At 39.6% G+C, this 18377-nt stretch overlaps 1 protein-coding gene across 19 annotated transcripts in view; it reads left to right on the top strand.

Annotated features, from left to right (window-relative positions):
* LOC116700939 (RNA-binding protein Musashi homolog 2) overlaps window positions 1–18377 on the top strand; it is a 253670-nt gene that overhangs the window by 7206 nt on the left and 228087 nt on the right. For all 19 annotated transcript variants that reach the window (XR_004334769.1, XR_004334767.1, XR_004334768.1 and 16 more), the window contains exon 5: window positions 5262–5303. Coding sequence is in view for 16 of the 19 variants with exons in the window: in XM_032534429.1 (XP_032390320.1) it covers window positions 5262–5303 (42 nt within the window). In the remaining 3 variants the exon portion in view is untranslated. The remainder of the gene's footprint in view (window positions 1–5261; window positions 5304–18377) is intronic.

The following is an 18377-nucleotide window of genomic DNA, read 5'->3' as shown; positions in this document are numbered from 1 at the left end:
GGGGGGGGGGATTCCTCTTGGTCTGTTCTCATTTATTATGTTGACATATCGGGTTGTATGATGTCTTGAGGAAATCTACTTTTGTTCTGTGTGTAAGATCATGTTTCATCATATAGGAAAGGTGCACTGAGACTATTAATCTGGAAAAAAGTCTTGTCAGGGTGATGTAAAGAGGCCATAGGGTGAGAAATACTTACCAACACACTGGAGAGGCCAGTGTGAGTGGGGAAAATGCTCTTGATATAGACCGCGGCTACTTCACCAGAAGTGCATCTTTAGCATGTCACTAGCCATGCTCTTGTGCTCCGCATAAACTGAACAGTGCCTAGATGCTATCTGAGATACCCACATTGCAAAAGGCACACATACCCTATTTGCAGAGCCCTTTGAAAATGACATCACATTAGACGCTGCCAGTCAATTGTACATAATAGGTGGTGCTGCCATTAGATGGTTACCGTAATTTAATCACAGGAAAAAAGAAACCCCATACAACCTACAGTAAAGACATTTGTAGATAACGGATGCCTGTAATAATCATATCCTTATTACCGGTAAGAATATGGATAATTGTTCTCTCACAAGGAACACACTGAGTGCAATTACACTCTCATAGTAGCCAGATTTCTCAAGTTCCATGAAAAAAAACCCACCCTAAATAAGATCAAAACCAGGATAATACTCAAAACTGGGTTATTCACATCCTTGTATACATGATGCTAATGCTACCCAGGCTCCCGATCACCTGTGTGCAGCTGTCTCTTCATTTCTTATCATCTTCCATGATGTTCTGTACCAACAAAAAATGTTGACCTGCCACAGTATCCTGGTTTCTATTGGACTGCTCCGGGTAGCATACTCATCCAGGTCATTTGTCACACGTGTGAATTGGGTCTGGCCCAAATTTCTGAAGTTTGATTTTGTTGTGGCTCATACGTAAAAAGTATAGTGGTAGGTTAACTCATTACTGGCTGTTTCAATGATGCATGTTGATTACAATTTGCATTTAAACACAATACTTTCAACCGCAACTAACAATTATTTTCATAATAGAGGAATTTGCGGATTCTTCTACTTTCATCTAATCGAATTATTAAAAAAAAACGTTTTTAAATGCCCAACACAATTTCCTAGAGCCCAAGGTGAAGTCGTCAAATGTCTTGGTTTGTCTGACCGACCGTCCACAATCCAAAATATTAAATTATCTGTAATGTTAAAACAAGGAAAAGCTGCACATGTTCACATTTGAGAGAACAAGAGAATGTTTGTACCCTAACGAAGGTTCACTTGTCAAAATAGTTGAATAATTTCTTGTCTATCGATTGATCAACTAATCTTGGCAGTTCTACATCATACCATCAATTACAGTCATTCTGTAAATCCGCTTTTAAGAAATACGGCAGCAAAGGACAATATGTTATACATCAGTCAAGTCAATCCATGTAAAGTTCACTACTAGAAGATCAAGATAAATTCCAGGTGTTTACCTGCTTAATAGCGTTGGTTCCCCCCCCCGTTTCAGCAGTTCATCTTGCAAGCAATAAAACGCAATGTTCAAAGGAGGAGCACATTCATATACAGAGCAGATTGTTCAATCAGCTCCAAGTCAGGGTTCTAAATATCTATGTGCTGTTTAGTTTGCATGCACTGCTCGGTATTCCATGATAAAGACATTTCCTAGGGGGATTAATAAAGTACTTTAACTGCTACTAGATGATAACCGCTACAGCTGGATGGGAGGTCTTGCGTTCTACACTACAGTTATGTGTCTTCATTTTGTGTTTTAAAGAGCTTTTTTTGTACACATGTTCCCTAAAGAATGCCTTCTCTACCTCTACATCAGCTTGTGTTTTTTTTTTTTTTTCTTTTGTCATCCTAGAATCCATTTCAACAAACCACTTTGAGTATGCCTAAACTTGTTGGATTTAGCTGATGTAGGTGGAGAATCCGAAACTTGCAGTGAAAGTAAAAGCATAGTAAGGACAAGTGTTTTTCCCTCGCCCAACCCATTAAGTACTTTCTTGAAAACAAAAATGGACTAAAACATGCAATGTAAATCACTAATACTGTAGGCCTTTTCTGTTGTTTTCTGTTCAAATGTTTAAGGTGTTGGTAGATAAAAACCCAGTACACAACCCAGGTTCTGTTGACTGACGGCAAACCTGTCGGTATGTGTGTACATAACAAAATGTTTCAGGAAGGAAGTATCAGGGGAAACTAAGACAACATAGTCTAGTTCAAAGTTACAGTATTCTCTGCAAAAGGCAGTGCATATTTTAGCTCTTGGCCTTAAATATGATGCTTTTTTTTTTTCTACATAAAAACCACATGAATACGTTAACCAAAGCAAAACAATTGCTACATCTCCCTAGCCTGGTTGACCCTCTTCAGTAACTGAGACTGGGTCTGGGGAAGGTTCATTCACAGCTCGATCAAACAATAAAACATTGAGACCATTCAACAAGCACACTTCCAAAGGGGCGCCACAAACGTATGCCGCTCAAATGCCTCTGGGCGCAATTGGATAGTCCTTCAACCAATCAGGCCAACGATCCGGGTGACGTAGCCGTCATGTTGAATGTAAACAAAAAGCTGCTTGCCATCGCTGCACTCTTGTCATCTTGTAAAGCCGGCCTCAATGGTTGTGATTGGTGTTTCGATTTGGAAAAAAATTGAAATGAGATTCAATGGGCTCTTGGACAGACTGACTTGCAGAGCAAATCTCAAATTTGCCGGAAGTTTGTCAGGGTTTTCCCAGGCTAACATCGCCCCTCCTCATGATCATATTTCTCAAAGGAGTCATTCATCATAAGTTGTGACCTAAAAAGGTGCTGCTATAGGATTTCTCAGAAGGATTGGTTAGTAAGTCCTCTTTGCCTTATTTGGTTGCATTGCTCTGAGTTTGATTTAAACAATCTGCAGTAGCCTCATTTTGAACACAATTCTGTGCATATACCTGCCTATTTTTGATAATTATAATATTTTCAGCTGACAGAAAACTATATGACTTCCATTGCTGCTGTGTTTAAGTGCTGTCTTGTGCATGGTGAAACGGGACGCTTCATAGTGAATAGAAATTCTCAGCAGGACAGGAAAACAATTAGTTCACGCAGTATGGTGAAATGAGGTTTGATATGTTTGTATAGTCTTAAAAAAGTAAGATACATTACCAACTATAGAGGACTTTTGTATTCCGAGCATAATGTGTTGTCTTTGCTCAAATAGGGCGCACAAAATAATTGAGTTTGAATTGGTTTTGCCTGGGGCTAAGTGCTAAATCTTTAAATGAAATTCATTACAAGCAGGGTTGCTATACCCAGGTGTTATTGAATTCATTTCTCATTTTGACTTGATTTAGAAAGATAAGCGTAATAATTGAGACTGACAGAAAAGATGACAATGACATTGCCTTCAAACACATTAAAACGTAGTCGGTCTCATTGGCTTAATTGATCTGTGCAGATGGTGTCTTTTTGTTCTTGTGTTCCTTCATTCCAATTTCTTTCCATTGTTTCTCACAGCAGAAAGATGTCTTTTTTTTCTTAAATACCGGTATGTCCATCTGTGCTGAAGGAGTAACTTTTATGAAAGCAAAGAATAGGTACACTTATTGTGGATATTTCAGTATAACACGCCACAACATACGGAACAGCATGAAAAGGATTTTCTGTTAAACACAAATAAGTATTATAACGCCGAAAAAGCAAATATTTTCTATTTTACAATTCCATCGGTACCCAGGCAAGGACAATTCCAGAGGACATTGCTCATGAAATTCATTGTCAGTGCAAGGTTGGTCAGGCCCCCCACCACATACCTTCATACCAGTGAAATTAACGAGGAAAATGTAGCTAATGAGATAACAAGCACAAGATGGAGAAACAGGCTGATCTGACGCATCCTCACAGTTATTTGGCAATATCTGGAGGCGTCAGCAGCCTCAGACTCTCATTTTCTCCCTGTCATATTGAATCAGCGATTCCTGCCTAAAATAAAAGCAAAGCTCTGCTGCGACCATGACCAGCAGAACGATGGTGTGGCGGGCCTCCACGTTAACTTTTTTTTCTATTTCTTTGATGCAGATTTGGTTTTCTTTTTTTCTTTTTTTATACAGCAGCACCAGACGATGATTTGGTAGCACCAATCTTAAAGTAATTAGTTTTAATTAATATGCGCTTTCTTAAAGTAAATCGCGCAATCCAATGAATATTGTGCCTAGAACGTGTCATTGAGCCCCAACAATTGTAGAAAATCTGACACAGTAAGTAATGAGGTCAGTGATATAGGTCAGCTGTATTCTGCTGCTCAGTCACATTCTGAGAAATGTACCTAGCTGGAAATCAAAGTAGTTATTGGGCCAAATCTCTGCACCAGTCTAATTATCGGGTGTTGTAGAGTAGGGAATAAAGCTTTAGTGCGTAACTTTTTGACAGTAACGAACATCCGTTACATTCAAGCCATTGCCAGATGATTTGCTACAAAGCTAATTAAGACAATCAGCTCCACACAACTCTCTCTGTATTTCTCAGTATGTCTATGTTGACTTGTCTGGTGACTTTTCCGCGCAGGAGCTTGAGTGAAGTTATTTACCTCTTCTGAAGAGTCCAAGTGTTTGTTCAGTTTGAATTATTTACATTGGCTGCAACATGACTACATTGGTACTAAGGTATTATGCTACCCATAACCATAACCCAGCCATTTCTCAGTGAAAATAACCTACCCTAACCTTAACCAGAGTGGGTGGACAATATGAGAAAAGAATGACGTCAGATTTGACAAAAGCCAGGTCTGAAGTAGCAGAGCCCTTTTAGTTATAAAATCCCACCTTTCTATGTTCTTATCACCACTTTTTTGGGCCATTCATGTGCACTTAATTTGTAATTGCAATAATTTTGACGGCTACTGAATGCAGCTTTAGTGTCAAATGCTTCTCAAATTCAAAAGCAGACTGTCAGTATCGCCACAGGCTGATTATGCAGCTTTTGTAAATCTTAATGGGTCCAATAAATTGTTATCATTGTGAGCGGAAAAAATATCACATTTTAGTACACTGATTTGTTGAATATGTATTACTGCTATTACAATCCTAGTATTTATTCCTGACCACAGTGGATTTAAAGTGTGACCATGTGAATGCTTGCATTCCGGGGTCCCTTTGTGGGCTTACAGTTTTTAAGAAATTCCTGTTCATTGCTTTTCACTCTTAGAATATCACAGCTTTTCTTTTAACAATGGTTTTGCTATTCTTTTCTCATTTGCAGATTGATCCTAAGGTTGCCTTTCCACGTCGCGCCCAGCCTAAGGTAAGAATAAATTGGTGACTAACCCTTTTCAAAGAAAATGATTATGTCTCATGTTACTAGCTTACATAATTTTGTGTGCTCACACAGGAGATACAAAGAGGCAGTGGTTGTCTGTTGTTATTAGAGAAATACCTAGTCTGGCTGCATTGTTCTCACCTTGTCTATGCCGTTTCACCAAAGCAATTAAAGCTGGACATATTAGACCTAAAGGAAATGTTCAGCATGATTGAGGTCATGTTGTTGTTTTTTGTATAACCTTGCTGTTTTTATATCTACATTATTTTCTGTGCTTTTATGCTTAAAAATTAATGTCATCCTTCATTATAGTTTTTTTCATGTCAAATAGTTTCAAATTAACTCTTTTGGTCATTGTTACAAAATAGTTCCATGCCATTTTTAGTCTGCAATAGTTGGAATCAAGTTTCATTGTGTGTTATTGCAACAGAGTATAAGCGTGAAACCATTTTTCGCTGGTAACTCGTCTATTGGCTTGATGCGGGAGGCGGGCTCTAATATATTGACAGAGAACGTTAGTAATTAGTTTTATGTAGGTGTGGAAAAGAGGAAAATAAGAAAGTGGAATCAAGATCCTCCTCTCTTGTGTTAGATGTTATATAGTAGGTGCCAGCAATGTAAACTGCGAGAGTTTTATTTTTAAATGGAAAGAAGTGATTTGTGACTTCTCCTTGACAGTGATGAATTGCATTTAGTGGCTAAATTATACATCTATTGAGTTGTTTTCTATAGCTTTTGGGGTTGAATGGGATTGAATGAAGTGATTAAGAAATATCTTTAATTGCAGTGTACGCATGTAGAAATGGTCACAATTAGCATTGAAACAATGGGTGATTTAAAAGATAAGCCAAACTCCAATCACGCAGGAGCTGTCTCATGAGCTCCTCCATGATGCCTATTATCTTTTCCTTTTTCTTGATTACTGGTCTTGAGCAGCTCTATTGATGATTAAATATTCAGCGCGTGCAGATGGTGCTGTGGCATAGTCAAGGGCATTGTTGACATGCCCTCTCACACCAACCCCCAGCTTTAGTGTGAAGGCACAGTACAGTGTAGCGTTATTCAACATCACTATTGGACTTTTTTCCACCTAAGCCAGGTGGAAATCGATAATAGATTTTCTCCTCCCCACTGGATCAGAGAGAGGCATTGTTAAAGAGTTGGTCAGGTTTCAAATGAGGAATTGGCAGTGCAGGCTTTCAAAGCCAGAGCACATGGTGACTTAAGGATATCGGCATATGGTTGAGAAACTACCAGTGTTTCTCCACATTTTTCTTTACACACCAAGTGTATGGCTTGAACTCCTTCCGTTCTGAACCTTGCTTATGAAAGTCGTAGATGCAATAACACCGCTCAGATGGTTGATGATGCTTCCAATTTTTTTTTAAGTGAACGAAAGAACTTGCTATCTTGCTGTCGTGGTTAATGTTAATCTTTTTTTAAACAGTACTCTACTCTTTTTAGCAATGACTCAGAAAGGGAAAAACAATATTTTGAGTTGTTCAACAACATATTTGTCATTCTACCTTGCATGGTTCATAACTCAGTGAAATAATGACACCATAACAGAATTTGTGGCACGGCAAAAGCCTTGTACCAATGATTTATAAAATGGCTATAGGGCAAGCTTGTTAGAAAAGAAAAATGGTTGTATTGAATGGCGATTATAAAGGATCTTAATACAATGGGATTAAGCCGGATAGATTAACATTGCATGGGTTTTTACTTTACGTTAAATTGATTTCCGACATTTTTTTAAAAGAAGTCCCATTCTGAGGTTTCCATTTAGAAAGTCCTCTCTGTTTTGCATTTGCTTTCTTTTGTCCCTCTTTCCCCTCCACTGTCTGCTTGCCTGGCTGCTTATGCAGCTGTTGAATAGGCTTCATTCTTGTTTAAAGAAGCTCGGCTTGGCAGGTGCCTCTGTGGCACGGGCTTCGGGGAGCAAATCGTGACAAGCCCAATCAGCGTTAATTTTCTCACGGCTAACAATGACCTCACAAGTAACCCTGCCAATGACCTCCCGCTGCTGAATGCTGCAGTATGGTAAAACTATACAGTATGTACAGCACGTAGAGTAATGCTGAAAACAGACAGGAAGTGAAGGTGAACACAGAGGACATTTCACTGTAAACAACTGAAGGTGTTTGCACCGGGATGACAGGATCACAGGAAAAACAACTTGTATCAGCAGGCATAACTGACACTGCCCCAAAACACGGACATTTCCATTATGAAGAGGCGGTCGGACACAGACAGGAAGGAGTTTGGCAACAAATAATCATTAGGCTATGTCGAAACAGACATCATTTAATGTGAATCGGAGTTGACATGCATGACAAAGTCAAAGTTGCTCAGGGCGTTTGTATTGGTACGTACAAATCTGGAGAATTAACAAGTCTGTTTTTAAGGTCAGTATTGTACCTGAATTGTAGGTTGTTGTCATTATAGGACATAAATAGGATGAAATAAATAAATAAATAAATAAATAGAAGAAATGCAAACTGGCACAACTCAAACTTATCTTAAGACTTAAAAGAAGAACATTTTGTGTTAGAAATAGAAGCTGTGCTTACAAGTCGTGTCAAAGGTATCAATGCAGACTACTCCACAGCTATTCAGGGATTAGGTTTCTTCTGTTGATGATTGACAGGTGGAAAGACAGTGATGCAAGGTGTTTAATGCACATTCACTTATACTTTGCCTTTTCAGCCTGGCTGGGGTTAGCCATGGCTCTATTAGATCGGCAGCTAAAAGTAGCTTTAGAATTCCAGGATTTCAAGATACAGTAAGGGTTTCAGCATCGCAAAAATTAGTTTCAAAACAAGCCATTCTTAGTAGCATAATTTTATTTTATACCAATAATGTTTACCACCATACAAATGTAAACCTTTCTCTTTATAAAGGTGGGGTGAATATATGTTAAAAATCTACAGTAAACCTTGATGTTTTTTGATGAAGCGTTTTCAGGAGAGTTCAGTTTCTATATTAGAGAGATTCATATTTACATGGAATATGTACCGAATGTTGAGTTATTGGTCACTGCAATAGCTTCTCCTAACCATACTGTCCATAAAGGATGACTCACTCTCTGTAGAAATGCATTGGCTGAAGCTAAGTATATGATACCTCAACAGTCAAGGCGTTTGAACCTATCCTTTAATTCCAGTCAGACTGTTTCACATCAAAATATTCTAGTTTTTTAAGCCCCAGTTGTATATTTTTAAAGTTCCACTCCTTATTTTCTATATTTTAAGCCTGATGCGATGCTGGTGATTCTTTAAAAAAACCCACCTGCCTTTTTTTTTGTATTGTGGCTGTGTACAGAAAGTGGTACAGAAGACAGAGATGAGATGACTCTGTTTCCTTGTTTGATATTTTCCAGTACGGTTCATACTGAAAGATGTAAACGAGGCCTGCTCTCAGTTTCCTGCAGAAATCAAAGCTACGGTTTCCGCCGACATTGCTCGAGATTTACCACTCAACTGTTGGCGTCATTACCACTGCCGCTGCTGCTTTTGTTTCCGACAGTGGAGTCACACACAACCATGGCATGTCCCAGCATGATTTTAATTGCCAGTGGGACTGTGGCCACTTCAGTAGGAGATGAGTTCTGATGGCTTGTTATGGAAATGAAAGGAAGGAGCGGCAACCATTTACAGAGCAATGGGCAGAACCCTTTTCTTGCACCTACATAAAGGGAATTTGCCGTGAAAGCCATCCCGAACAGGTTGTCACTGTGGCTTTGGATGCAGAACGAAGACTCTATCTGTGCACGGATAGATGTTTACAGCACAGAAGCAGCTGAGACAACACTTCCAGAAATTCTGTTTATTTTGTTTGCAATGAGAGTTTTCTATCCTGAAACTTCTCGTATTAAAACGGCTTGCTTTAATGTCGGTGAGAAGGAAGTGAGGAACTATTCTTGTACGTTGGTTGAGGTCATTCTGGGATATTGGTCAAAAATACCATCCGAGCACTGCCCCAAATTGTCCTCCAGCCTGTGACAGCTGTGGCTGTGGCTTCCCCGTTGGTGGCCTACTGTTCGCATCGGCCTATCTCTGGCAGCTGGAGCTCTCTCTTACTCTTTGCCTCTCTCTTTGTCTCACTCTCTGTCTCTGTATGGCATCTTCTTGTTCTCCCTTTTGCCTCTGTCTGTCTTAAATCTTTTTTTTTCTGTTAATGGCAAAATGACCAGTACCTCCACCTCCTCCACATGTCTGTCCCGCTCACCTCTCTGTGGGCTTTAAGTTCTTACCTGCAGGAAAAGACTTCAAGTCTGGAGTTTTAATAAAGTCTAACAATAATTCTGCATGAAGTAAATGCACATTCTCATCCCCTGCGCCTTTTGTTCTGTGTGACTTACACACATAGGATAACATGTACCCATACTGAATTAGAGAGGAGAGGCGCTGGTGTGTCGTTTTCTTTATACAAATTCAAAACAAACTTGTACCTGGTGTCCTCTTTCATTATTCCTTTTATTCATCTCTCACTCCCTCATCTCCCTCATTCTGTCTCTGTCTTCCCCTCACTTTGCTTTTTTATTTTTTGTTATTTGATCTAGATTTAGCATTGTGATATTCCCATACACAAAAATGATCCTTATTTTAAATGACACAGCTCACTGCTGGGAAAATGAAACCTCTGTAGCTGCCAGCCCCTTTGAATGTCCCTGTGAGTTTATTAAAAGCACCAGCTTCCTCGTTCCTACGCCGATCTGCACAGCTGCACGAGTGTGAAAGAGTATTCAAGGACAAAAGTTTTTAATGTAATGCCATATCAATATCTTTGTTCAGCTTTACAGTTTATGACAATGAGCCCTCCCAAATATTTATTATGAGAAGATTATTTCTTATTAGATATTTCTCATGCCAAGTCATTTCTACTGTGCGAATAGCACACAAAGTGGAAGGAAGCCAAATAATGTTATGTAGTGCAGGCTATTATCCGAACCTGACGTCGCATTTCACGGCACATGGAGCAGGTCTTATCCTGGTGAGCAACCAAGATGTCCAACTGAAAAGATATTTGTTGTGTTTCTCAAAATAAATGCACTTTTGAAATGGGTTTCACAACTGACACTAAATGCACTGACGTTTCACTGAAACCGAGAGATAGACGGATGACGAGGGAAAGGTGACAAGCGAGTTGATGGGAATTCTTCACTGTCATTCTCCCCTCACCCCTGGAAAAAAAAAAAACGATGTGCCGCCAACATAAATAAACCCTGCTGTAGATGGAGTATGACACAAGGAGTTGTTTTTTCCCCCCTGTGGTAATGGCTACTTTGCCAAAGCTGGAGATGGGTTTAAATCCCTGACCCGGCAGCTCCTTTGCTTTCAGTGGCCTCAGTGGAACTGTTCCAGATGAAAATTGGGCCAGACCACAGGCATATGAATGACTGTTTGTTTGGTGGTCAGACACAATCACCAACTGAGTGACCCAGTTAACGGGTAGTCAAAGCGATGCTCAGTGTCATTCATGCAGGTTTCTTTTGTTTGTTTCAAACTTTCTAAATGTATCTTGTGTGCCTTTTGTTGTGTGTGTGCTTTCCTCCAATATTTATGCTTCACTGGAAAGATAAATAATGTGTAAATGTGAATGCTTTTTTTTTTACTGCAGAAATAATATTAACACACATTTCCTTTTATTTAAATAGTTGCCAGAGCGCTTATAAACGGAGTGCACGTGTGTGATTCTTCTTTTCCTCGGCATCCCTCTTTCTGCTCCGGTCTCCTTGGTTGCGGGTAGAGAATAATTAGGTTTTTTAGAGGATTGAGGGGTCCTTACAATGCTTACCAATGGCAGCAGTCAGGCAGGCTAGTGCTGGCAGGGCAGAGAGGACAGAGGGCTGTGCAGGAGCCTGGCACTGCTAAACCTGATGCTGACTGACAGTAATGAGGACAGCCTGCTAGCCAGGATAGAGAGGAGCGGAGGGCATGGTCCTCCACTATACCTCTCAAGACCTCTTATCAAAGTCTCTGTGCGTATGCACACACATGGACACACAGAGCTATAAACAACACAAGCACAGCAACACACAAGTTCAATGTGTACTAGGTAGACCAGAGCAAATACACCACTGGGCTGTGGTATAGCTGCCTTATTTGGCTTTACCCATGCACCTTTTATATAAATGATCAAAAATCATATCAGTTGTTCTCTATTTCAGTAAAAACCAATCCAGCAGCTTAGTGGCTTTCTGTTCAGTCACTGGGAAACAGCAGGCCTTTAAAGGACCCAAAGAAGGTGTTTCATTTATTGTTAAAAAAAAATAGCACATTCATGTTTCCTTAAATACATGAGTTGTAAATGACAACCAAGACTTTAAGAATCTGTGTGTGTTCCTGTAGTCACTGTAAGGTAAGAACGAATTGACTGAAAGTAACAGGAATAACTATACTAGTCACTTACGTCACTGATCGTCTTTGATCACCGCATGATTATGTGACGGGTGGATTAGCCAGTCATGTTCCGCTTTCTCATGATATGAACATCTTTTTCCAATCTTCTTTATTCTCCACCCTTCAGGGAGTGGCTTTGGCTCATGAGGATTTTTTTGGGGGGCTTTTTATGGCCTTTAATTGACAGGACAGCTTAAATCCAGTCCAACTTTTTTTGTTAAGCACTTTAAAACAACCAAAGTTGACCAAAGGGCCACAGGTTGGACTTGAACCGCTGCCGCTGCCAAGGACTCAGCCTATATGCGGCACCCACTCCACTGGGTGAGAAGTCGCCTCGAGGAATGCATTCCTATTTTTTTTACAGTGACCTATTTGAGATTGCGTTTGAATGAAAATCTGGAAATAATTAAAAATGGACATCCAGTTTTGTTTAGGATGATAAGTTCCATTGTGTTGTCAGACACATTGCCTTGCTGTCCAGTTTGGAATTCTCATTACTTCTAACCACCTTCACCCCTGTGTTTCTGCTTTCAAACACGCAGTCTGGGATTTGTACAACAGAGTGAAATATGCCATCCTTAGCAAGAGATGCTCAGGTGTGTCAAGATGTCTGCAATTATAGACACACGGCTATATATAGGCTACATAGACACAGTATGAGCACCTCTTACACAATATCATAGAAGACAAATGACCTGTTTCAAAGTACAATTCATATGTTTTATGATTATAATACAATGTTATTGTCGTACAGATAACATACAACAATTTATATGCACTATATATTTTGTACCGTAAAGTATTCACATGCATGCTACAAAATCGATGTGGGTACTAAACCGCTCAATGATGTTTCTCCTTCCAGGCAGCTAACCCTAAACATAACCATTGTCGCACTGCCTGGAAGGAGATGTTGGGGGCAAAAACACCTACTAAACCAGCATGTAAACTGTAAAATTGTGTATATATAGTATGAGTGTAACATTGCTAGAAAGTTACCATAAATATGCAAAATGAAACGCACACAGACTAAATGTTAGTTAGAAGAGGTAAAGTTATCGCTACTGTAAAATAAGGCGCATTTAGTATAATCACCCTTTTACTCTATCAACTCCAAGAGTGAGGTTGGAAACCTACAGTCTCTACTATGGTATTTTTGTAATTGTGAAAGTAAAGCCAAGGTCTGATCCTTTTGTGTTGGACGTGTCTGTCTGATTGGAGGATTGCCTGACTGGCTCACTGAAGTGTTCTCCCATGATTGGATCCCGTTGTCATTGTAGAGTACGATATTGGAATCTCGCAGGCCAGATTGCTCTTTCTCACTTTGACGTTGTGTGACAGTTCATGCTCTGTAGTTTTTTTATGTGCTGTCCTGTTTTTTCTTTTCTGTTGGGGGCACCAGCCTCTCAGATTAAGAATGATATTCCTGCAGCATGACAAGCCTGTCAGGTTATTAGTTGTGCCATTGTTGCTAGTGTGATTACGGCCGATAGCTGTTGTTGCCGGTTTCTGGTTCAACTGCTTGTCTGCAACATGTCACTGTATCCAGTGGGCACACCATTGCATCCTTTTTAATCAACCCCAATCAAGTGGATCATATGACTACTTTGTTGTACTTATTGTGGTGGTGGCACTTTTAATCACCAAAACCAGACTAATGTTTAGTTAAGTCACCGCACACACATTGACTCTCACACAGTCAATAGAACAACACTCTAATGATAACCAAACACGACTGGGTAGACAAGAAATAGCGAGCAGCAAACAGAGACATATTCTTTGCTGTAATTACATATTGCAGAACTTCATCGCTATTATTTTACTTGTCACTCTAAGCAGCTGTGTAATGTGTTTTCTTTGTGTTACACCCCAAAATATCTTCACCAGAAGGTGACTGTGGTGTATCTGTTGTCACTTTGATGTATAAATATTATGTAATCAGCAGAAAGCATTTAGAACATTGAGTCTCGATAAAAGATAAAAAGGTCAGCAGGATATAAGTGTTTAACGATAAAACAATGTAATGGATGCAAAGTTCTGAAGTAGTTCTAATGCACGCCAAATTGCTTATGATAAGAATCATTCAGCCCATTCCTATCCTCAGACTATTTCTGTGATTTCGACCTGATGTGGGAGCCAGTGAAAGGCAACCGTTATGCACGTACTTTGCCCAGAATTGCTTAATAGGTCCCGAACGGCCCCAGTGGCACAAAAATCTGCATGGTATTGTTGGTAATAGCAGGAACTAGATAGAATCGGAGGGCTGAGCTATAACAAAGCAGGAGAACATATGCAGTAGTAAAGTCAGGCACGCTCCCCACTTTTATGGCAGAACCTCACCTGATTTTTCTCGGCAGTCGCATGCTGGGTGGTCTGTCATTCACTTCCTAAATGATATACAGTTTTTCAACGTAAATGGAGGTGGAATAAAATGGCATACTTATTTGTATATGATGACATGTTGAATATGTCACAATGTGTCCCATTGTATGATGAAAAAACACTAAGGCTTCAATACTGAATTACTGAATCGAAGTCAGGGCGCTAAAGAGCTTAGCTGTTCCTCTACACAATGCCTCGGTCCTCAGCTGTGACCTTTCTCTCCCCACATCATTCACGATTATACTGCTGACACGTTGGCTCATGCCAATAATTTTTCATTGGCGGCAATGTCAGCCACATCATATTTTATCATCTGGATAAAATTGTGTAGGCTCTCCATAATTTGAATTTGTCTGTTTATGTGCGAGATTCGATTTTGCATTTAATTCAATTCAGATGTAAACAATGTGGCAGCAGTGGGGAAAAAAATACTTTGCTAAACGAGTGATTTGTAACCTGAATAAACAAGATGTTTGTATGTAGTAAAAGGATTGAGTATGTATGCATGCGAGTGTGTGTAAATAGTCATTAAAGAGTGAGTTTGCGCCGAATTGCCACGCCAAATCTACACCGTGCCTGCACGGACTGAGAGCATGATGATCACACCATAAATGCAAAAATGAAGGAGACGAAAGATGCATTATGAAAACCAATAATTTTATGTATGATTATCTGAGCCATTTTTGACTTGTAGGTGTTATTGTATATGGATGAACAATTTTCAAATAGGGATTTTTACAGCCAGATTTAACAGTCAAAATGCTTTTCATGCTTAATGAAAGTCTCTGGAGTGATGATGTTTCCAAGTGCACCTCATATAGGATACTTCTGTGGCTCCATTCTCTAGTCACGAACACGACTTGTTATATTTGAGTGCTTTTGCTGCAACTAACAAAAAGGACCTTGTAACAAAAGCAGCCATTTTTTGTGGCAAAACATTAAACAGCGTAGAGCTACTTTTGTGCAGCAGTGGCAAGCAAGAGCAAGTGCACAACAGGCATGTAATTGATTTTAATTAATGCAATACCAGTAGTTATTATAGACAGACAACGTGTCTTTAAACATTTTCCCTAACAATAGCAGTAAAGCCTTGGCTAGATAGTGTTTGCACTAAATGTGTGACGGTGCCAATTATTTCCACGGAATACCAAATGGTAACGTAAGAATGTATAACCTCCACACTTCCATCAGCTGTTGACAGTTCTGAGTCTTTTTTGAGAGAGTGACCTTGTCATACAACTCGGTTTCCTTCAGTAGGACTACACCACCCACCAACACTACCCTCGGATCTTTTAACAAAAGGAGGTGTTTAATACTGTTTAAGGTAGGACTGCAATGCTCTCTAGTTAATTGAAGCCAACACATAATTGGAAGGAATTACTAGACATTATCAATTATCAGAGTTGATGTCAGCTTGGCTGTTCACAGATTTGATTTATTTGTGCCAATTGTGAGATTTCAGTAATTCCAGTACAATAATTCAACTTGAAATTGAATATCATATTTCTTGGCAGCACATTTTCAATTGCTTGCCACAACTCTCCACATCCATAGACATCAACAGTTTCCCTCTGTTCAGACAGTTTGGTCTTTCATTTATGGTGAAAAACTGTCTTTGCCACATGGTGGGGAGCTCATTGCTTTTAAAGGGAATGAGGGAACCTAATTTAATTGACTGGCATTGACAGCGGTCTCTTCCACATCTACTGATAATTTATTTTTTCCAATTTAACCTTTCTTTTGTGTCTGCACCGCATGTGTGCCGCCACTGCTCCAGCAGCTTTGGTCGCGAAGTTAACAAAAAATGTGATCCCAAACCTACATGCTCAATATGTGGTGGTACCATGCATTTACACCATGTCCTGTGCTTATACCTTGATGCAATAAGAGAAGACCCTTGTGACACTCTGTTGAAAAAAAGCCTCCTTTGTCTGTGTTGCTAATGCAAAGTAGTGGAAAATGTGAAACAATCAAATCGAGGTAATGCATAAGCAAGTCCAGCTTGTAACAGTTATTTGGTGATTTAATTTTCTCCCATGTTATCATGCAATAATGAAAAGTGTTGACAGATTCATTTCTTTACTGCTACCGCCTAAGACCGTTTTGTGATTTCTAATTGATGGCTACACTGCCGCAGTGTTATAGCACTAGACAATTTTATAGCACTTTTAATTAGTCCAACTTTGACCTTCTGTTGGCTTTGCATTTATATTGCGCCACATTATTTTCACCTTCTTTCCTCATCAAACTTTTGTCAAATGAATATAGGCATTTACAACATATTAATCCATACATGCTCTGTATGAAATATGGTGAGATTCAAAATGAATTGATAATAGTCTAGTTACATTAATTGTTTGATTGATTACGCACAATTCTAAAAGTTTTCTCCAGTGTTTTTTGACCATGGAGAGAATTACCACTAACGGACTTACACAACTCGGAAAAACAAAACAATAGGTGAATAAAAATACCTCAGTGAAATGATCCTCTAACAACCACTTAGTTGACTAATTGACTAAGAGAGGAAGCCCTTACACACGTCATTAGGAAAAGCAGGTGCACGAAGCCTCTTCACTCAGATAAATCCTTCATATGGAACTAGTTAATCTCTCATGTAATATTGAGCAGATGTGTGATGTGTTGGTAAATGAACAAACCGCAGCCTCAGATGAATAGACAAGGTATGTAGTAGTGGACTTCCTCCAATGGATGGATATTGAATGTATACACCTACATGCACCATGTGCAGTCATCTTCAGCCAAACAATTCTTTAACCTTTGAAATATTAAGCTGCAGCTATTGTTGTGACAGAGTGATAAATGCTGATGCAGTTTGGTAGAGCGTTCACTGTGCAAACCCCACAGAAAGAGACCTGCAGTCAGGTGTACACAGTGCTACTGGGGATCCATTTGCATCCCATGTAAGTCTTGCATCTAAACAAGGAGAATTTCAGCGCAGTCATTTAACATGAGAGGAGAGGAGAGGAGCCAAAATTACTCTGAGCAGTAAAACGGAGTAGTGAATGACAATATTCCATTCATTGCAAATGGGTGACCGCAATAAAGAGCAGTTAAGGGAGACTAGCCAGAGCAGTAAAAACGCTTTATATTTGATGCAGTTCTGTGCTACTAAAAGTTGACCCGTAGTTAGCATTTGACTGGCGGCAGGCAGTCTGTAAACTGAATTGTGTTGGCCCCGATTTTTAAATTGGACAAACATGGTGCCTTGTCCAGAAACTTTCTCTCTTTTGACCTTAACGGTGCATGTCTGAAAATAATTCAACCAAGAAAGAAGTAATAACATTTCAACTTAGCTGGCTAGTCTAAACTTTTGTTCATTAGAGTTCAGAGACTTGAAGTGGCAAGTCACGTTGTCTGAAGCACTTCATTTGCATAAAGTAGACAGGACCTCCACTGGTGATTAAAAACAGCAAACACGAGCATCTATGAATGCATTAAAAGTAAATGGTGGAGAAGAGTTAATTAACATTATTGGTAGTTATATGTTGCACCACTTAATGAGGCATCCCGTTTTACTCCACAGAGTGGACAGTTAGTACACAGAAAGTAGAAATTTAGAAAACTAAGAGCAGGACTTCTTTTGACCTTCAGTGTGTGTGTGTGTGTGTGTGTGTGTGTGTGTGTGTGTGTGTGTGTGTGTGTGTGTGTGTGTGTGTGTGTGTGTGTGTGTGTGTGTGTGTGTGTGTGTGTGTGTGTGAAAATTAGTTTGTCTTTCTGTCCATCTTACTCATCTATCCACCCTCCTTTTGAAGTATCCAAGTCTTTATATGCTTGGTTGACTTTATAACTGTAACACTAGTTTAATTTCCTCACCTGCTTAATTGAAATTCTCATCTTTCTCCGTGTGTGTGTGTGGGGGCGGATATTAGTGGAGATGTATTTTCATTCTAAAAGTGGCAAGTGATGGACAGGATCTCACAGACAATGCCCCCCCCCACCCCCCCCTCCACTACCCCCAATCTTTTTGTCTGCTGCACCTGTCTTTTAGATACGTTTCAACCTTGTCTCTTTCTTTTGCTCTTTCGGTTCCCAAGTCCCTCTTTTCCCTGGATTGCCTCGGCTTGATAAATCGGATGCTAAATTTAGAGGCATATTTCTCAAAGACACCCGTACTAGAAAGAGAGAGGACCGCAGACAAAATGGCTTCTCTAATCCATGTTTATCATCTTTTATTTATCTCTTTGATAAAACGTCAGTTTGTCACAAAAAAAATCTCTTCTCTCTTTTGTCTCCCTCTTTTGTCTGCCAT

The sequence above is a fragment of the Etheostoma spectabile genome, chromosome 13 (genome assembly GCF_008692095.1).
Source record: "Etheostoma spectabile isolate EspeVRDwgs_2016 chromosome 13, UIUC_Espe_1.0, whole genome shotgun sequence".
NCBI lineage: Eukaryota > Metazoa > Chordata > Actinopteri > Perciformes > Percidae > Etheostoma > Etheostoma spectabile.
Note: the sequence above shows the minus strand (reverse complement) of the source record. Positions and strands in the feature narration are given on the sequence as shown.